The 21002-nt window shown below is 34.0% G+C and overlaps 3 protein-coding genes and 2 long non-coding RNA genes across 11 annotated transcripts; 2 read left to right on the forward strand and 3 right to left on the reverse strand.

The window, feature by feature from the left end:
- Positions 1–49: 49 nt before the first annotated feature.
- LOC112492556 (3-oxoacyl-[acyl-carrier-protein] synthase II, chloroplastic-like) lies at positions 50–3984 on the reverse strand. Its single transcript, XM_060812851.1, has 10 exons — positions 2900–3984; positions 2617–2820; positions 2352–2462; positions 2154–2249; positions 1976–2021; positions 1799–1878; positions 1400–1468; positions 1185–1269; positions 848–1002; positions 50–768 (listed from the first exon to the last, which is right to left on the reverse strand). Exons 1-10 carry the CDS (start codon positions 3134–3136, stop codon positions 676–678), a joined length of 1176 nt encoding a protein of 391 aa, XP_060668834.1. The 5' UTR covers positions 3137–3984; the 3' UTR covers positions 50–675.
- Positions 3985–5618: 1634 nt separating this feature from the next.
- Positions 5619–9331, reverse strand: LOC125419388 (3-oxoacyl-[acyl-carrier-protein] synthase II, chloroplastic-like). 5 transcript variants are annotated; one of them, XM_048465156.2, is made up of 13 exons: positions 8893–9329; positions 8360–8532; positions 8068–8271; positions 7828–7938; positions 7633–7728; positions 7415–7463; positions 7227–7306; positions 7002–7070; positions 6797–6881; positions 6558–6712; positions 6388–6468; positions 6194–6253; positions 5619–6006 (listed from the first exon to the last, which is right to left on the reverse strand). In XM_048465156.2, exons 1-13 carry the CDS (start codon positions 9113–9115, stop codon positions 5890–5892), a joined length of 1503 nt encoding a protein of 500 aa, XP_048321113.1. In that variant the 5' UTR covers positions 9116–9329; the 3' UTR covers positions 5619–5889. The 5 variants fall into 5 exon arrangements, with proteins under 5 accessions (XP_048321113.1, XP_048321118.1, XP_048321127.1 ...); XM_048465161.2 differs by having other exon boundaries at positions 7418–7463; positions 8893–9327; XM_048465170.2 differs by lacking the exon at positions 7633–7728 and having other exon boundaries at positions 7418–7463.
- Positions 9332–10581: 1250 nt separating this feature from the next.
- On the reverse strand, positions 10582–15089 carry LOC107434661 (3-oxoacyl-[acyl-carrier-protein] synthase II, chloroplastic). Of its 3 annotated transcripts, none has more exons than XM_048464820.2 (14): positions 14826–15089; positions 14355–14599; positions 13850–14055; positions 13566–13769; positions 13293–13403; positions 13095–13190; positions 12917–12962; positions 12740–12819; positions 12343–12411; positions 12129–12213; positions 11794–11948; positions 11637–11717; positions 11398–11457; positions 10582–10869 (listed from the first exon to the last, which is right to left on the reverse strand). In XM_048464820.2, exons 2-14 carry the CDS (start codon positions 14530–14532, stop codon positions 10753–10755), a joined length of 1488 nt encoding a protein of 495 aa, XP_048320777.2. In that variant the 5' UTR covers positions 14533–14599; positions 14826–15089; the 3' UTR covers positions 10582–10752. The 3 variants fall into 3 exon arrangements, with proteins under 3 accessions (XP_048320777.2, XP_048320780.2, XP_048320776.2); XM_048464823.2 differs by having other exon boundaries at positions 14814–15089; XM_048464819.2 differs by lacking the exon at positions 14826–15089 and having other exon boundaries at positions 14355–14805.
- Positions 15090–16941: 1852 nt separating this feature from the next.
- On the forward strand, positions 16942–19258 carry LOC132799995 (uncharacterized). The gene is made up of 2 exons (XR_009634939.1): positions 16942–17170; positions 18915–19258. It is a non-coding gene; the product is annotated as an uncharacterized LOC132799995 (long non-coding RNA).
- Positions 19259–19659: 401 nt separating this feature from the next.
- Positions 19660–20538, forward strand: LOC132805426 (uncharacterized). The gene is made up of 4 exons (XR_009640846.1): positions 19660–19755; positions 19827–19955; positions 20057–20313; positions 20416–20538. It is a non-coding gene; the product is annotated as an uncharacterized LOC132805426 (long non-coding RNA).
- Positions 20539–21002: the final 464 nt, after the last annotated feature.

Consider the following 21002-nt stretch of genomic DNA (forward strand, 5'->3'; position numbering starts at 1 on the left):
TATATATATATAAACCATGAAACTTGTTGCTCTTGAGTCCCTTCGAATGTGCATTCATTTGTAGGGTGCAAATAAGATGGATGAATTGTGTCCACCGAAGCCAAATGAATTAGACAATTCCACCTTTATGTCCAAGCGTTCCTTCTTACGACCCATCAGCACTTTCATGTCCTGCTCATATTCAGATGGAATCAATCAAATGCCTGTTTTTGGCTGATAGGGTACGGTTAATTTACACACACACACACACATATATATATATATAGTATCCAATCATAATATAAAATCAAGATATAATACAAATCGTTCAAGAGAAATTGATTATTTTCCTTTTAATTTTTTATTTTATTTTATTTTATGCAGTATCATGATTTTATATAATCAGGATATAATTATTCTATATATTTATAAAGGAGAAATATATAAAATAAAAAAAAAAAATGCAATTTGACTATTGTGTCTATGCTTAAAATATTTGAAAGCAGTGAACAAAAATAGAGGGATGCATGCCACGCCTTCATCAGGATTCTCAAGATTGATGTTTGGATGAAGCATCCCTGTTTGCATTGCCTATATATATTTGAGAAAGAAAACCCAGTAATATACAGTTAACCATGTTATATATTGCCGATGAAATTATATGCAACAATGTAGTTGCATGTATGAAAAATAGGATCAAATTACAACCAAAACTGTTGCAACAGCATCTACAGAACCTGAGACTCCTAGAAGATGGCCAATCATGGATTTGGCAGAGTTCACCTTTAGCTGCACAAGTAGAAAAATAAGAACACACAGCACCACAGAGAGTAAAAATTGAGACCAAGAATTTGAACTGACTAATTACCTCGGGATTCTTTCCAAAACAGTGAATTAGAGCTCGGTATTCTTTCAGATCACCTGTTGGGGTTGATGTAGCATGTGCATTTATGTAATTTACATCTTCTCTGGCTACCCCAGATTGTGCTAAGGCCTTTTCTATGCAAAGAGCAAAACTTGCCCCTGATTTTTAAGAAATAAAAATTGCTATTATATATATCAAAAATCTATTATAATATGACTGTTGATATTCTTACAAAATAATACGCTAGAATTTTAAATAGAGGGAAAATAAAACAAGGTGGCAAAGTGTAAACCAAGCAAAGGCAGAGAAAAATCGTGTATCGAATGCTTTGATTATTTACCATCAGGATGAGGGTCATTTACATGATATGCATCACAAGTGAAGCTTCCACCTAGAAACTCTGCATAAATAGTTGCACCTCTTCTCTGTTACATATTTTAGTGACAAAAAGAAAAAAGAAAAAAAAAATGTGACTGTGAGCTATGAAATCTTTATATACAAAACTTAATCCGACCTACAGTGAAATGCAGAAAGGTGATTGAGTTAATAAAAAACCTTAGCATGTTCTAGCTCCTCTAAGAGTAACACCACAGCTCCTTCTCCAATAACAAATCCATCGCGATTCTGCTCAGACATAAAATTGAATCACAGGGCTGCAAAGAGTAGGTTTCTAAAAAGTACAGTGCAGACAGTCTAGGCCGGCTAGAACAGAATTTTGGAAGAAGTTTAAGAAGACTCGTCTAGTAAAACACTTGGAAAAATAGGTTTGTAGAAAACTTCAGCAACATTTTGCTACTTAAATAACTTGCATGTTTATCATGCGAATATTTGACCAATTATAAATAAAAATTGAGCTTTCCAATTACAGGGTCACAGTTTTGAGAAATCACTTTGCAAAAGCAAAGGTCAAAAGAGTAAGCCATGAAGAAGAATATAGCAAGCTGGATGAAATACAATATCCCAGGGGCGTGAAGCTTTTGTTGGCTCATTGTTCCTTTTAGAGAGTATTCTGCATGCTGAAAAGTCTCCCAAGCCTGCAGATTGACCAATTTTAGAACTTGATAACATCATCCATAACAAACCTTGTAAAATTGAATTACAAGCAGACTATTGAAAATGACAGAATAACACCTATAGGAAGAATTGCTGCACCAAAACTCCCACAAAGCGTCATGTGCTGCAAATTTACAAAAATTATATTAGATTATTTGGTGTAATGTCAAAAGTACTAAATAGTATACTTATTCAAAATATCAAACAAGTATACAAAAGTTATATTGATGACTCCATGTGAACAAAGTGAGCTTACTGCATCACCCCTTTTAATGTGATAGGCTGCATTCAATATGCAAAAGTTTCCAGTGGCACAAGCGGAAGACAATGAATAGTTTGGTCCCATCCATCCCTGAAAATTTGCAATTTATAAAGAGGTAACGCTTTGAACTTAACATTTTTATATACCAATAAACCATCATGAATCTCCAGCAACACTACTTTTCTAGTTTACCAGTTCCATTGCTAGCATGGCAGAACCCATATTTGTCGTTCCAAAAGGCACACAAAATGGATTCATCTTCTTGTACGAAACCCTGAGTGCTTCTATTGATTCAGCAAAAATCTGATAAAAAAATAGTATGCTAAAGGTTAACCCGAATTGGTTCTTGAAATCACTCTAAACAGGCTAAAAGAAATTCTAGTCCTTGAAAACTGAAAATTCGATAGGGGAACTAATTTACAAATATATATATATATATATGAAGATTGGGACATACTCTTAGGCCACCCAGTGCAGAGCCAATTATGATTCCACATTTACCTTTTTCTAGTTCTTTGAGTACTTCTTCTGTAATCCCTCCGTCTGTCAATGCTTTCTTTCCAGCAGTGAGCGTGTAAATCATGAATTTGTGTGCCCTCCTAGAAATCTTTGGTGTCAAAAATCCATCTGCCGAGAAGGACTTTATTTCTCCAGCAATTCTCTGTTAGAAATTAAGGAACTAGATTAGACCATGCGAAATTTAAAAAATCATTATGAAGTGGATATAAAACAGAATGTACCGAGGGAAATTGAGAACAATCGAAACCCTCTATCTTGCTTATGCGGCTAACACCTTCAAGAAGATTGTTGTAGAAGATATCTGGATCATGACCAAGTTGGGTAACCACTCCCAATCCTGTTATGACAACCCGCTTCTTCTCTGTTGGAGGCCACTTCTTTGTCATTGCTTCCTTTGCAGGTAACACATCTGCAGCCACAGGTTTGCATGAAATATGAAAAAAGAATTTCTTTAACATGAAAAATATAGCATCAGCATTATATGTCTAAAAGATGGGAAAATGGGATGGCTTTAGAAATTGGTACTTTTCTTCCCTTTTTTCACCTCAAAAAGGTGGAGATTCATACAACTTAAATAGTAATTATGTATCAAACCCCCATGTTTTAGGACTAAAAGAAACAAAGCAATATGAAGCCGTGTCTACTATGAAATTATCAACGTATTGAAAAGGAAGGAGCTCATTGCCTATGAATATGTCTGTATATATGTATACACTTACCCGTGCCACCACCAATACTGCATTTTGACAAGAGCGTCTTTCTTCTGGCCCAGTAACTCAGTCTTTTGGGAGGCTGAAACCTAGAGGACCTCATGTGGTCTCCTTTCTCATAAGCCGCAGACATGCAGGCAGCTACAAGCCAGGTACAGAGAGGAGGGGCTATGGAAGAAATCACCATTGAAGGACACCAAGGATTCACAGGGATTGGCACAAGCAAAGCCAAGATATTGTCAAAGAAATTCCAATCTGATCATCAGAATGAAAAAGAGCCAGATAAAGGAACTGAATAATGTTAATGGTTGTGGCAGGAAATGTAATTTGCATTGAAGAAACAAGAAGCTGACAATAGATCTTTGAAAAACCAAAACAAGCAGCAAGTGCTTTGAAAAACCAAATTTTGCTCTTAAATGAGGCGATGTAGAAGTTAAGATTAGTTATAGATTATTTACAAGGTGTCTTAGTTTGTATTATACTTTTCTGTATAGAATATTTTCTTCCTTAATTTCCCAATCCCATTACTCTATATCTCTTTGTTTTCATGACTTGTGCTGGAAGTAATTGGAAATAAAACACAGAAAAACAGTTAATTTCCGGTGATTAGTAATATTGAAACGAAAATGAGGCTTGTGTTAGAGAATACATGGACAGTCCGTTAGTTTGTTGTACCAAACAAGTTAATAATAGAAAGATTACTGGTGATAACCCTCCTGATGCTAAAATCCCCCCTTCCTGATTTATCAAAATAATAATAGTAATAATTCAAAGAATAATATAGAATTATTTAATTAAACTATGTGGGTTGATACATGGATATGTATGCAAATTATTATTATTAAAATACATTAATTACGTTGAGTTCATACAATCATCATGAGTAGAAAAGGTGTAAGCTAATAATAAATTCAGTAGACATGGGATATTAGATATGTCTAAAATGTGTAGGAAAAAATTCTTATTATTTTGTTATACAAAAAAATAAAACCCGTTTTATTTGCCCATTTCCTTTCTACACAATAAGCATTCCGAAGAAGAAAACAAACTAGTGCAACATTGAAAATTAAACTCGCTAAAGAAGACGATTGAAGGGAACTAAAGTTGAAAGTGGAGCAGTGTAAGGTTTACCTGAGGAAGAACGGGTTGAGACTGACGGGCAATCAAGAAACACTCATTCAACGCATAAAGGTGCATTTTGAGTAATTTGTCCACTTCATAATAGTTGTGGCCATGACTTATTGAAGAATCATTTTGTTATGATTTCTTTATTTTTTATTTATTATTATTATTTTTTTAATATGTTCTTCAGGATTTTGAATGGTGGAGGGGAGAAAAATGGGCTTCTTTGAACACGCAATTGAATTTGGACTGACGTCTGGATGCTAGTACTATAGCTGATCATGGTTGGATGAATTTCTACAAAAGCACAGTTATGAGTCTTGTTTATAACATTCTGTATACTTTGATAGGAAGATTTGATTCTAGATTTATTTGTAACCCATCCAGGCCCTCTACACCTTCGCCAACTGGTGTTGGGTTTTCTATGACATACATATAATAAATGAAACTGTTTGTTGCATGGTTACTTTTGTTTCTATGAAAGGCTGCATCAAATTTCACACAGGACCATTTGTTTCAAGCATCTGTGTCATGTTTGAAATATATGAGCTTCCTGTTACCTATCCACTTTTTAACCTCTTCATGTAGGCTTTAATTCGGAAGTGGACCCCTGTTGCCATTGTGCTTGGAGTTGTCTTCCTCTTCTTCTGGGTCAAAACAAAGATCTGGTGATCACTTCATCATTGTACTTAAGCTTGTCACATTTCTCCTGGGCTTCACTTCATTGCTGTAGGCTGGTTCTGACTACTTGTCACACATGGAGACTTAGATTGGGTGCCTGATCCTCGTGAAATATGATGTTTCAAGGTCATCTTAGTTGATGGCTAGGATTGTCGAGATAACTAGTTTTTTAAGAGCCAATAGCGAATGGGGACTTATATGACTTAGTGGAAGAGAAAACCATTGGTATCAAATGACTCAAATTATGATATCATAGTTCTATTGAAGGTGAACAGATTTTCTATTTTTTTTTCCCTATAAGTCTGTGTTGATTTTATTCACTTTTAGAGTTCTCATTTAAGTATGACTGTAGACATCAGAACATGTTATTTCCTGTCAAAATCTGATGCTGGACATAAAATGCAACTTAGCAACTGGAGGGACGAAATATCATAACCCAGGAAGTATTATTCCACTGTCATTATAACATGCATCTTAACCAAAAAAGAAGAGGAAGGGGAAAAAAAAAGAAAAAAAAAAAGAAAAAAGAGAGAATAAGAAAAAAACAATAACACGCATTGTGAAGTTCTGTAGGGTAAAATCAACTGTTTGTGAATTCATGTTGTTCTTGTGCCTCGAGGCAGATATGTCTGTCGGAAGGATTTTTCTGGTGGTTGTATAAACCAGGCCAAAACCATTGCGGAACCTGTAAAGCAGATTCATTTGTAGGGAGCAAATAAGATGGATGAATTCTGTCCACCGAAGCCAAATGAGTTCGACAATGCAACCTTTATATCCAGACATTCCTTCTTAGAGCCCACGAGCACTTCCATGTCCTGATCAGGTTTGAAATGATTGAAAAGACAGCTAAAATTAAGCTGAAGATGCATCTAAAAGTATGAACGGAGGACACTTCGACCTTTCATAAGAATACATAGAAATGGAAAATTACAGAAAATGCAATCAATTTTTCTTGGACAAACTTAGTGATAACATTTGGCTGTGACCAGTAATGATGCATACCACGCCTTCATCAGGATTCTCAAGATTGATGTTTGGATGTACCAATCCTGTTTGTATTGCCTATGTTTCAGAAACAAAACGCCAATTAGAGCCAACCATGTTATGATCCCTATAATAAGACAGCTCAAATGAGTAACACAAGCAAGCAAAACTTCATCTCCTTATTAGGCCAAAAGAAAGTAGCAGCATAATACCTTAATGGTTGCAACTGCCTCCACAGCACCGGCAGCTCCTAGAAGGTGACCAATCATGGATTTGGTAGAGTTCACCTTTAGCTGCAAAAGAAAACTAGAAATTACAAGGAGCACCGTGGAGTGTATTGGATAATTTTTCAATGATTAGAAAAGATGAGACCTAATTTTACCTCAGGATTCATTCCAAAACAGCGGATTAGAGCTTGGTATTCTTTCAGATCACCTGTTGGTGTTGATGCAGCATGTGCATTTATGTAATTTACATCTTCTCTGGCTACCCCAGATTGCTCTAATGCCTTCTCTATACAAAGAGCAACCCCTGCCCCTGATTATAAGAAATGAAAATTGCTAAAATATCATAAGATAATACGATTGTTTACACAAAGCTGTGATTCTAAAGACTATTTACCATCAGGATGAGGCTTAGTTACGTGATATGCATCACAAGTGAAGCTTCCACCAAGAAACTCTGCATAGATAGGTGCACCTCTCCTCTGTTACATCATTGAAAGACAAAAAGCCAAAAAGTTAATTTTAAGCCATAAATTCTTGATCATCAAAGTGGATCTGACCTATAGCGAAATGTAGAAAGGTGATTCAGTAAAAATATAAACCTTGGCATGTTCTAGCTCTTCTAAGAGTAGCACCCCAGCTCCTTCTCCGATAACAAATCCATCGCGATTCTGCATGTCATGTCATGAAGAAGACATTGAGGCTTTAAATGACAAGAGTTTATTGGGGATTTAAATGACAAGAGTTTATGGAGAAATTCACATTCCAAAAATAATAAAAGAAATAGAAAGCCATGAAGAAGATAGAAAGAAAGTTGGATCCAATACAGTATCCCAGGGGCTTGATGCTTTAGTTGGCTCATAATTCCTTTTTGATAGTGTTCTGCAGGCTGAAAAGCCTCCCAATCCTGTAAGTATAACCAATGTTTGAAACTTGAACAAGATCATCGACCTTCACAAAACTTTGTGGCAAAATTGAATTACAAGCGGAATATTTATTATGGAAGCATACATACTACCTAAGGGAATAACTGCTGCATCAGATCCTCCACATAGCATCATGTGCTGCAAATTTTCATTGGTCAGATTAGAGGCCTGATATAGTGTGACTAGTATAATATATTCTTATTCATGAGATAATTAAAATTAAACATAGCACAAAAAAATTTCCCAAAACTGCGTAAACTTTCAAATGAATTCTGTTGGTGCCTGACTGATGATAAAGTGAACTTACTGTTTCACCCTTTTTAATGTGGTACGCTGCATTTAGTATACAGAAGTTACTTGTGGCACAAGCTGCAGATGATGAATAGTTTGGACCCATCCATCCCTGAAATTTGGCATTATGTACAAATTTTTTCTCTCAATTGTACCGTATGCTTTTAAATTTACCATCCTGAATTTCCAGGCACACAACATTGCAACTTACCAGATCCATTGCTAGTATGGCAGAACCGATATTTGTTGATACATAAGGTACATAGAATGGAGTTATCTTCTTGTAAGAAACATTCAGTGCTGCCACTGATTCAGTACATATCTGAAAAAAATAATATTAATGTTGAAAATAGTTAAATGCCCAATTCATGTCTTGAATAATTTGATGAAAAATTTATACCATTCCAATATATGTATATATGTACGTATAAAAAGATTTATACTTGTATACCTTCAGACCTCCCAGGGCAGATCCAATTATGATTCCACATTTACTTCTGTCCAATCCTCTATTTACTTCTTCTGTAAGTCCTCCGTCTGCAAATGCTTTTTTACCAGCAGTGAGTGTGTAAATCATGGATTTGTCTGCCCTCTTTGAAATCTTCGGTGAGACCCATACATCAGCAGAGAAAGACTTGATTTCTCCAGCAATTCTCTGTTTTAAATCAGGGGACGAGATTAGTCAGACAATGCAATCGTCGAAAATCATTAAGAAAATGGTTCTTAAAGAGAAATGTATGTACCGTGGGAAATTGAGAACAATCAAAACCTTCAATCTCACTTATCCCACTAACACCTTCTAGAAGATTATTGTAAAAGATATCTGGATCATGACCAAGTGGGGTTACCACTCCCAAACCCGTTACGACAACCCGCCTTTGCTCTGTTAGAGGCTTCTTCTTTGCCATGACTTCCTCTGAAATGTGAAAGAAACAAATTCCTTAACAACGAGTACAATGTTTCAGTATTTGCTTCTGCTATTTATCAAGCCATTGCATGGAGATTGAAAAGCACTCAAAAGTATAATTAAAAAAAATAAATAAATAAAAGAAAGAATAAAAATGATAATGATAAAAAGAATTCCATATTCCCGTGGTATTAGAGCCTGTACGTTTCTTAGCCGCCAAGACACAAAGAAAGAACATTGTCAAAGAAAATTAACATGAAGATGAAACATTGCTGCAAAACTTGTTCATGCAAAACTGCATAAAACAGAGTTTCAAGTACCAAATGAAATATAATGACATGATGATATGGATTGCAGAGGCCATTATACCAGAGCTTGAAGCTCGACTTATGAGCCTCCTTGTTCTCGACGAACCAAAGATACAGAATCTTCTGCTGTCAGTACCAAAGAATTCTTCAAAGGATTCGATATGATTCATCATGCTTTTGAATCCTCCCCTGTTTCTGCATTTTGATGAGTTCGGCATCATCTTTCTCCCGGGAGTCTGAAACATGCAGGTACAGAGAGGGGAGGCCATAGAAGAAACCACCATTGGTGAGACACCAAGAGAGTTGGCAATGGATCACTCGCACAAATAAAGCCAACAAGTTGTCAAAAGAAGAATTGCAACCCGGTGACGATGATGAGAAGTGGATGATGGAGAAACCGAAGAAGCTTAAGCACTTTGGCAAAACAAATGCAATTAAGAAACAGTGACAGAAGAGGCTTATATAAAGCGACTGCACTGAAGAAGCAGCGTCAGTTGGCAAATATATAGCACAGCTCCCCATAGCACCAACAGTAAAATGTGTTTAAAAAAGCAAGTGATGCTTGGTTTAATAAAAGGTTGCCACGTACAGGTTTATCAAATCAGTTAGGTTTAAGTTCACTGCACCGGTCTTAGAAGTTTTATTACGCGACCTTCCTTAATTATAGTTGGTTCGTGTAGCTTTCTTTTTTTTTTTTTTTTCGACAACACTTCTTTCCGTATTTCAGTCCACCATCTCCTAATCATAAACCATAAAGGTAAAGCATTTACTAATTAAATCAATTTTATTTGGCAATTAATTGGTAGTTTATAATTACTAACGAGTATAATAAAAACATTTAATGCAATTTCAAGTATGTTCGGCCTTTCTATTTTTATGTTTTTATGTTTTCTGCAATGTGTCTTTTTTTTTTTTTTTCTTTTCTTTTGCTCTCTAATTGCTTTTGTGATTTGTCGTTTGTAATTATTAATTAGTATAATAAAAACGTTTAAGGCAATTTCAAATGTATACGGCCTGTCTATTTTTTTGTTTATATGTTTTGCTGCAATTTTTTTTTTTTTTTGGGCTCTAACGTACTGTGATTAATACGGCTTATGATACATTCATACGGGTACATATTCAAATAGATAAAAACAAATTTTAAAACTGATATATTAATTTGAAGGTTATAAAGTGGGGTTTTTCGTGCTGTTTTATTTGTAAAGATATAATATTACATTATAGTGGGAGTTAATTTCAAAGCTAATTAGGCATGATAATTAAAGAATTAATGCAAAATAAATTATAACAATAATAATGTATTGTACTAATCAAGCATGATAACTAAATAAATGTAAAAAATAACTATAAGCAATAATGTGTATACGTTTTTTTTTTCCTTCGTTTTTTTTACACATGGAAAGTGTGACCTAATATATATATATATATATATACTATATCCACTGTGGATGCTGATGCTGGTTATAAGTCTCTGAAGCTGAAAGGTTGAGGCAAAAAACTTCTTATGTATTTCGTGTTATTGGATCTGATTCCTAGGCGGGATCTCTGTCCCCATGGCACTAATTTCCGCAGAATATTTTGTCAAAGTTCCTTTTGTTGCATTTGTTCACTTATTCCAAGGGTTTTCAAACTATTTATTTTTTATTTTTTTATTTTTTTTTATAGATTCTTGGTTAATAGAGAAATCTATCATTATTAAATACTAATAAAAATGCTAACTCTGGATAGTATACCATGATGACTTCTACATAGTAAGAATTACTTGAAATTATTTATAAAAGTTATCCCATCCAAGGATTCGTAGGAATTAGACAAATATAGAGGTATATACATAAAATCAAGGTGTGTGTATATATATATATATATATATGTATGTATAAACCATGAAGTTTGTTGCTCTTGAGTCTCTTTGAATGTGTATTCACTTGTAGGGCGCAAATAAGATGGATGAATTGTGTCCACCGAAGCCAAATGAATTAGACAATGCCACCTTTATGTCCAGGCGTTCCCTCTTATGACCCACCAGCACTTTCATGTCCTGCTCATATTCAGATGGAATCAATCAAATACCTGTTTTTGGCTTATAAGGTACGGTTAATTTACACACACACACACACACATATATATATATATATATATATATATATATATAGTCCGTCTATAGTGCAGACGGTTCTCATACGGACCACAATATTGATGACGGTTTTTCATAGTATTGGTGACGATTTTCTAAGAAACCATCGTTAATACTATGAAAAACCGTCACTAATACTGCTATCCTTATGCGGACCGTCCTCACCATAGAATTTCCATATATATATATATATATATATATCTAAGTAAGATATAAAATCAAGATACAATACAAATCGATCAGGATAAATTGATTATTTTCCTTTCACTTAATTTTTTTGATACAGTGTCATGATTTTATAAAATCAAAACATAATTATATATATATATATACACAAGAGAGAAATATAAAAAAAAAAAAAAATGCAATTTGACTATTGTATATATGCTTAAAATATTTGGAAGCAGTGAAAAAAACTGAAGGGATGCATACCACGCCTTCATCAGGATTCTCAAGATTGATATTTGGATGAAGCATCCCTGTTTGTATTGCCTATATATATTTGAGAAAGAAAACCCAGTTATATAGAGTTAACCATGTTGTATATGGCGGATGAAATTATATTTGAGAAAGAAAACCCAGTTATATAGAGTTAACCATGTTGTATATGGCCGATGAAATTATATGCAACAATGTAGTTGCATGTATGAAAAATAGGATCAAATTACTACCTTAACTGTTGCAACAGCATCTACAGAACCTGAGGCTCCTAGAAGATGGCCAATCATGGATTTGGCAGAGTTCACCTTTAGCTGCACAAGTAGAAAAATAACACACAGCACCACAGAGAGTAAAAATTGAGACCAAGAATTTGAACTGACTAATTACCTCGGGATTCTTTCCAAAACAGTGAATTAGAGCTCGGTATTCTTTCAGATCACCTGTTGGGGTTGATGTAGCATGTGCATTTATGTAATTTACATCTTCTCTGGCTACCCCAGATTGTGCTAAGGCCTTTTCTATGCAAAGAGCAAAACTTGCCCCTGATTTTAAGAAATAAAATTGCTATTGTATATATAAAAAATCTATTATAATATGACCGTTCATATTCTTACAAAATAAGTCGCTAGAATTGAAAATAGTTGGAAAATAAAACGAGGTGGCGAAGTGTAAATCAAGCAAAGGCAGAGAAAAATTGTGTTTCGAATGCTTTGATTATTTACCATCTGGATGAGGCTCATTTACATGATATGCATCACAAGTGAAGCTTCCACCTAGAAACTCTGCATAAATATTTGCGCCTCTTCTCTGTTACATATTTTAGTGACAAAAAGAAAAAAGAAAAAAAAAATGTGAGTTTGAGCTATAAAAACTTTATATACAAAACTTAGCCCGACCTACAGTGAATTGCAGAAAGGTGATTGGGTTAGTATAAACCTTTGCATGTTCTAGCTCTTCTAAGAGTAACACCCCCGCTCCTTCTCCAATAACAAATCCATCGCGATTCTGCTCAAACATAAAATTGAATCACAGGGGTTGCAAAGAATAGGTTTCTAAAGAGTAAAGTGCAGACAGTCTAGGCCAGCTAGAACTGAATTTTGGAAGAAGTTTAGGAAGGCTCGTCTAGTAAAACACTTGGAAAAATAGGTTTGTAGAAAACTTTAGTAACATTTTGCTATTTAAATAACTTGCATGTTTATCATGCGAATATTTGACCAATTATGAACAAATATTGAGCTTCCAATTACAGGGTCACAGTTTTGAGAGTTCACTTTGCAAAAGCAAAGGTCAAAAAAGTAAGCCATGAAAGAATATAGCAAGTTGGATGAAATACAATATCCCAGGGGCGTGAAGCTTTTGTTGGCTCATTGTTCCTTTTAGAGAGTATTCTGCATGCTGAAAAGCCTCCCAAGCCTGCAGATTAGCCAATTTTAGAACTTGATAACATCATCCATAACAAACCTTGTAAAATGGAATTACAAGCAGACTATTGAAAATGACAGAATAACACCTATAGGAAGAATTGCTGCATCAGAACTCCCACAAAGCATCATGTGCTGCAAATTTTCAAAAATTATATTAGATTATTTGGTGTAATGTCACAAATACTAAATAGTATACTTATTCAAAATATCAAATAAGTATACAAAAGTTATATTGATGACTCCATGAGAACAAAGGGGTCTTACTGCATCACCCCTTTTAATGTGATAGGCTGCATTCAATATACAAAAGTTTCCAGTGGCACAAGCGGAAGATAATGAATAGTTTGGTCCCATCCATCCCTGAAAATTTGCAATTTATAAAGAGGTAACACTCTGAACTAAACATCATTATATACCAATAAACCATCATGAATCTCCTGCAACACTACTTTTCTATTTTACCAGTTCCATTGCTAGCATGGCAGAACCCATATTTGTCGTTCCAAAAGGTACACAAAATGGATTCATCTTCTTGTACGAAACCCTCAGTGCTTCTATTGATTCAGTAAAAATCTGAAGAAAAAATAGTATGCTAAAGGTTAACCCAAAGTGGTTCTTGAAATCACTCCAAACAGGCTAAAAGAAATTCTAGTCCTTTAAAACTGAAAATTCCATGGGGGAACTAATTTACAAATATATATATATATATATATATATATGAAGATTGGGACATACCCTTAGGCCACCCAGTGCAGAGCCAATTATGATTCCGCATTTACTTTTGTCTAGTTCTTTGATTACTTCTTCTGTAATCCCTCCGTCTGTCAATGCCTTCTTTCCAGCAGTGAGCATGTAAATCATGAATTTGTCTGCCCTCCTGGAAATCTTTGGTGTCACAAATCCATCTGCCGAGAAGGACTTTATTTCTCCAGCAATTCTCTGTTAGAAATTAAGGAACTAGATTAGGCCATGCAAAACTGAAAAAAATCATTATGAAGTGGATATAAAACAGAATGTACCGAGGGAAATTGGGAACAATCAAAACCCTCGATCTTGCTTATGCCGCTGACACCTTCAAGAAGATTGTTGTAGAAGATATCTGGATCATGACCAAGTGGGGTTACCACTCCCAATCCTGTTACGACAACCTGCTTCTTCTCCGTTGGAGGCCTCTTCTTTGTCATTGCTTCCTTTGCAGGTAGCACATCTGCAGCCACAGGTTTGCCTGGAATATGAAGAAAGAATTTCTTTAACATGACAACTATGGCATCTGCATTATATGTCTAAAAGATGGGAAAACGGGATGGCCTTAGAAATGTTTGATTGGAAATTTGCTTCCCTTTTTTTACCTCAAAAAGGGGGAGATTCAAACAACTTAAATCGTAATTATGTATCAAACCCCCATGTTTTAGGACTAAAAGAAACAAAGCAATATGAAGCCGTGTCTACTATGAAATTATCAACGTACTGAAAAGGAAGGAGCTCATTGCCTATGAATATGTCTGTATATATGTATACACTTACCCGTGCCACCACCAATACTGCATTTTGACAAGAGCGTCTTTCTTCTGGCCCAGTAACTCAGTCTTTTGGGAGGCTGAAACCTAGAGGACCTCATGTGGTCTCCTTTCTCATAAGCCGCAGACATGCAGGCAGCTACAAGCCAGGTACAGAGAGGAGAGGCTATGGAAGAAATCACCATTGAAGGACACAAGGATTCACCGGGATTGGCACGAGCAAAGCCAAGATATTGTCAAAGAAATTCCAATCTGACCATCAGAATGAAAAAGAGCCAGATAAAGAAACTGAATAATGTTAATGGTTGTGGCAGGAAATGTAATTTGCATTGAAGAAACAAGAAGCTGACAATAGATCTTTGCAAAACAAGACAAGCAGAAAGTGCTTTGAAAAACCAAATTTTGCTTTTAAATGAGGCGATGTAGAAGTTAAGATTATTTATAGATTATTTACAAGGTGTCTTACTTTTTATTATACCTTTCTGCATAGAATATTTTCTTCCTTAATTTCCCAATCCCATTCCTCTATATCTCTTTGTTTTAATGACTTGCGCTGGAAGTAATTGGAAATAAAACACAGAAAAACTGTTAATTTCCGGTGATTAGTAAAATTGAAACGAAAATGAGGCTTGTGTTAGAGAATAAATGGACAGTCCGTTAGTTTGTTGCACCAAACAAATTAATAATAGAAAGATTACTGGTGATAACCCTCCTGATGCTAAAATCCCCCCTTCCTGATTTATCAAAATAATAATAATAATAATTCAACGAATATCATAGAATTATTTAATTAAACTATGTGGGTTGATACATGGATATGTATGCAAATTATTATTATTAAAATACATCAATTACGTTGAGTTCATACAATCATCATGAGCAGAAAAGGTGTAAGCTAATAATAAATTCAGTAAACATGGGACGTTAGATATGTCTAAAACGTGTAGGCAAAAATTCTTATTATTTTGTTATATAAAAAAGAACCTGTTTTATCTACCAATATCCTTTCCACACAATAAGCATTCCGAAGAGTAAAACAAACTAGTGAAAGATTGAAAATTAAACTCGCTAAAGAAGAAGATTGATGGGAATTAATGTCATTCAATGCATAACCTTGCATATATACACAAACATGATCAAGTAGCAGCATTATTACAAGCACAAAAAAAAAAAAAAAAAGGGAAAATTGAAGGGAATTAAAGTCATTCAATGCATAACCTTGCATATGTACACAAACATGATCAAGTAGCAGCATTATTACAAGCCCAAAAAAAAAAAAGGAAAAAAAAAAGAAAAAAAAAAGAAAAAAAAAGGAGACTTACATGTGTGAGAGTTTTGACTCGGAAGAAAAGCTAATTAACTAAAAGTGCTATGTGTTAGAAACTAAGAGAAACTAAGGATTAAGCTACAGGAAATTTCAGCTTATTATGTATATATATATATATAGGAATAATATTAAGGTTTCACTTTCACAAGCCATTCTTTTTATTTATTAATTGGTTTTTGAAAAAGATATCCTTAAGAAATATGCTCTCATGAGCATGGCATGATTCCTTGGTTGGATCCAGTTTTAAACCATTCTTAACACCAATTACCAAAAGTGTTGGATTTTGTTCACTAATTCCAAGGCTATTAATTTGAATTAATTATTGCTCATATAGATTTTTGGTCAATGGAAAGTACATAACATTGCTAAATAAAAAATTCTATAAAATTTGGAGAAGTAGACCATGATTCGCTTACGAATGTATCCCTAGAGTTACTTAAGATTATTTAATTATATATATGATGAAATTCATGTCGGGTCAATGAAAGAGTATCATATGTTGTTCTTTGAAATTTCTTTACAAAAATCAATTATTCTTAAAATTTTATTTAGAAAAAAGAAATAAAGTTAAAAAATAAGAGGAAAAAAAAAGTTATTTTCATTTTTTGAGAATTCAGTCAAATTTTGGGTTTATATAGATCAGCATAATGTTAAGGGTTTTTTCGATATTAGCCACCATACAACTCTATTTTAGAAAAATAGCAAATTTTTTTATTTTTTTAAAAACTAACCAATATTTTACCCATTTGGACTAAAGTACCCTTATCTATATATATATTTTTTTGTTCTTTTCTCTATCAAAACGCCTTTTTGGTTTCAGTTTTTTTTTTTTTACTTTCCCTTTGAAAACGCAGCTAGGGCATTTCAAAAATTACCATCCCGGCCACCATTTTCACCGACATTCGTCTCCCATTCGCCGGCATCGTCCTCGTCCATTGTTGTGTGGGCAAGAGTCGTTCGATTGAGAGCTACCAGAGACAGAGGAGACACACAAAAGGCAACGCCTTCCATACCGTTTGCCACCGTAATCGTCCTCGCACCACTATAGTGCCGTTCGCCGTCATCGTCCTCCCACCAGGGGCTAGCCGTTGCCATTTTTATGTGTAACGTATATGTATATACATCTGTTATAACAGTGACATTTTCCCAAAGGCAGAATGGCATTTTGAGCAATTATTTGTCCTCTAAAGGTAATAACAAAGATTCTCATTCTTTCTCTACGTTTTCTGTTTTTCTTTTTAATGGATAAATAGGATTCCAATATTCATCAAAGTGTCAAGGTCATCAAGAGCAGAAAATATAGATGTTAGATAGATTAGTTGCTAGCTTTGTACATTTATTTATATTATTATTTTTCATTTTTTTATACATTTTCTTACTCTTGCATGATGAAATAGTACTCTAGGTACCCATATGTCATTATCTGCTGGCAAATTGTGCATTATTGAAGTTCTAAAGAAACAAGTGGCAGAAGACAGGGGAGCCATACATATATGGTAGGAAATGTGTGTGCATATATATATATATATATATATATATTAGAATATTTTATTTTTTTGGATGACTATATTATAGAATATATATTTGTATATATAATATATATGATAACATTGTCATGCTGGCAAATTGCAAATTCTTTATGGATCAGCAATGTGCAAATACATGTATAAATACGAAACATCTAAATAATCAGTTAGTCTTGAGCTTCTTTGAAAATAATTTCTATACTTAGATCTAAGCCATCTAGAAATGGAATTTGTAAATGGAATTTGTTGAGTTGTATAGGATAGCAAGGTGTTTGAAGCGACTTTCACAGTTCACACTACAATCTTGCCAAACTATTTTGGTGGTTTTGTTTACTTTCTTAATAAAAACATCACATTTTTTGTCCACTCTACACCAATATATATATATATATATATATTATCTCTGTTTTAGAAAAACTGCTGTCCACGGATTATCATGAACCCAGTTATACATATAAATAAAATTGTTGAGCAATCAAAACCAAAAGATTATTACGCATGTGATAGATTCAAAACTATGTCATTTTGAGTATTTAATCCTGATATGAATCTTCACCATGACATATGATCTGGTTTAGCTATCAATGCAATCTATCTTGCTTGCTAGGTCCCAACCGATATTATATATTATATGCATATATATTCATTAAAATATCAGAGATATCTATATCATGTATCTATAATCTATATATTAATAATATGTGTCTGTCTGAGCTTGTTATTTTCCAATCTTACCTAAATTTTAACTGCTATATCTTCATCATGTTATATATACAGTTTTCTAGGGAGACCAATTTAACAATTTTACAATATAGTACGATATTATAAGAGAAATGGTAAAGATTTGCAAGTAGAGTCCAAAAGAAAGTGAGACAAGGATTTGAAATGAAATTAAAGAGAGAGAAATATCTGCCTCCTGTCTAGGTAGAAATAATATCTTTGAGATGGTGATGGATGAGAGGCAAATTTTGGAATACAACAATATATGTCTTCTCATGAAAGACATGAACATTTCATGGAAGGTAGATCATAAATGCATGCAAGTTGCATTCGATTTGGAGACGAACTACATACATGTATTTATGTATGGACCATTTTATTACAAAATTACATATTTCCTGGCCTCTTACTTCTATCAACTCAGTCCCATTAACTTTTGGTAATTAACTTTTGGACCTTCAATTAATTTTTATGTCACAAATGTTCCCACCACATTACCATCCTCACCTTTTTCATTAATTTTTCGTTTTCAATTTTATTTTCAGTTGCATTGTTTTTTTGCTATTATATTCTCCATAAGAAAGACAGCTCCATATCTATATATGCATTAATTGTTTGCAATTTGTACTTCTCTACTATGTTCAGTTGAGCATTGAACTTTTTTTCTTTTTCTTTTTTTTCCCTTTATTTCTTCTTTTGTTTTTGGCCAAAGCAAACGGTAGAAATAATTCCATGCCAAACAGGAGGTTGATTAGCTATCAATGTTTATCTTAACCAGCCTGATAATTTGCTCAACTTATTCAATAAGGCAAATGATATGGAATTGTATGGATTATATTTGTTTAAAAGGGTTTATGCTTCTTGTGGTTTTTTTCTGTTGGTGGAAAATTTCCAAATTTCTCATATGCTCTTGTTCATATGCACATCTTACACATATAATATGCTAAATTTGATTGCTGCATGGTTACTAATATTGATTTTCTATTTCTTTCAGCATTGGAGGAGCAACTGATGGACTGAGCAGAAAATTGAAGCACAAAATTTGCGATCGTGGAGTTACAAGTGCAAGCTGATAAAATTACACATACACTCACAGAGATAGATAAAGAGAGAGAGATATATATAAATAGATAGAGAAGCATTGGTGGTGGTTTGTCCCCCATTAATGTAAGTTGCTTCTCTGTACAACATAGAAAATATTTTGCAAACTAATTTCGCTTTAATGTAACGAACTTATCTGAAAACCTTTAGTTGTGCTGTATTGAATGAGTTTTACAATTTTGAACCTTGTCATTATGCGCTATGCTTATAATATTGTTTTATTTGGTGTGACAGAAATGTTTGTGTTGCATGGTTAGAATGTGAAATGTGAAATTAAAACTATTGTGAAGTTGTGTTTTTGTTTGAATTTAATGGGAGGTTTGAATGTGAAACCATAATATATCTATAGGTTATCTTTACGAAGCAATGTATAATGTACACTACTAATGTATAATGTATTATGCGCTGGTTTGAAAATCCCGTTAGGTGTATGTTATTTTGGTTCTGGAAAATTTTCCACCCCGAGGAAAATATTTTCTCTTTTTTTCCTCCTGGCGGGAATTTTTTTACTCCTGGAGGAAAAAATTTCCTCCAGGCGGAAAATTTTTTCCTCCAGGCGGAAAAATTGTCCTTCAGGCTTTAAAAAAGTTGTTCAACTGCATGGATGTAATTTAAAATTAACTCGTCTTTCAATGCAGCATATGGAAGTCCTGCCTTACCTATTTCGTGTACGTGCCAATCAATTTCCTGATATTTTTTATCCTAGTTTTGAGGTGCTAGATGGAGGATTTTGGGTAAGTAACGGTCAGGTGTCCTATATGTGGCTATTATGATTTTAGATAACTAATAAATTATTTTGTTGTAGGTATACATTGAGCAATGTCATGGAAAGTTCATCGACAATCCATCTAAGTTCCAATTCTCATACGCAATGCAAGAATATGTGCTGGGGATTCGAATGAAGGAGTCCAAGCCATGGAAATACGTAAATCATGTAATATATACATGTCCAAATTGTGTAATGTTAACTATTCATTTATTCATGTGCCTTCCTTTATTTATTGTGCTAACTGAAATTCTGTAATGTATTGACAGTTGTTGATTCCACTAAACAAGCGCAACATACATTGGGTGGTAGGGCACGTGGACTTAAAAGAGCGTCGCATGACTGTATATGATTAAGATAAGGCTGGTAACCGATACAAGGGACAAATTTATTTCCAGAAATTATGCATAATGTTACCATATTTACTGCGGTCTGCATCCTTTTATGAGCAGCGGCCGGATCTTGTAGACTCCGTTGACGAGTTTACATGTGAATTGGCACAAAATACCCCTCAGCAAAGTAACGGGTAAAACCTCTTAATACTTACATGTTTGTTGAATAAATATTAACTATTGAATATGGTTCTAATAATACTAATATATGTTATAATAATTGTTTGTTTTTGTAGTGGTGACTGTGGCATATTTACACTCAAGACCATCGAATTCTTACATGCTAGATTACCATTGACATTCACACAAGATAACATGGAGTTCTTTAGGAAGAAGTATGCGTATGAGGTTTACAACAAAGAACTTAGCATATGAGCTGCGTGGTGATGCTTTTTTCTTTCCTTTTGTCATGTTTATAGATGCATATTATTTATTATATTTGACTTTTAATTGTAAATATAATGGTGGCTTATAATGTTCATTTAACAAAGATAACAATGTGGTATTGATGTAAGGATAAGTAATTGACCTTATAGGAAATGTGTCATGTTTATTTATTAGAATTCCGTTATGCACAAACGCCTTAAGAGCTCAATTGCAAATTTTAAAAAATTTTCCGCTTGTCGGAAATATTTCCTATAGGCAGAAAATTTTTCCTACTGGAGGAAAAACGTTCATCCAGTCGGAAATCCCATATGAAGAAAAATTGAAGCCTCTTGATAAATTTCCGCCAGGTGGAAGAATTTTCCTCCAAGCGGAAATAGTTTTCCTCCTGTTGGAAAACATTTCCTCCAAGCAGAAATCGTTGAATAATTTTTACTCC

The sequence above is a fragment of the Ziziphus jujuba genome, chromosome 1 (genome assembly GCF_031755915.1).
Source record: "Ziziphus jujuba cultivar Dongzao chromosome 1, ASM3175591v1".
NCBI classification, from domain to species: Eukaryota; Viridiplantae; Streptophyta; class Magnoliopsida; order Rosales; family Rhamnaceae; genus Ziziphus; species Ziziphus jujuba.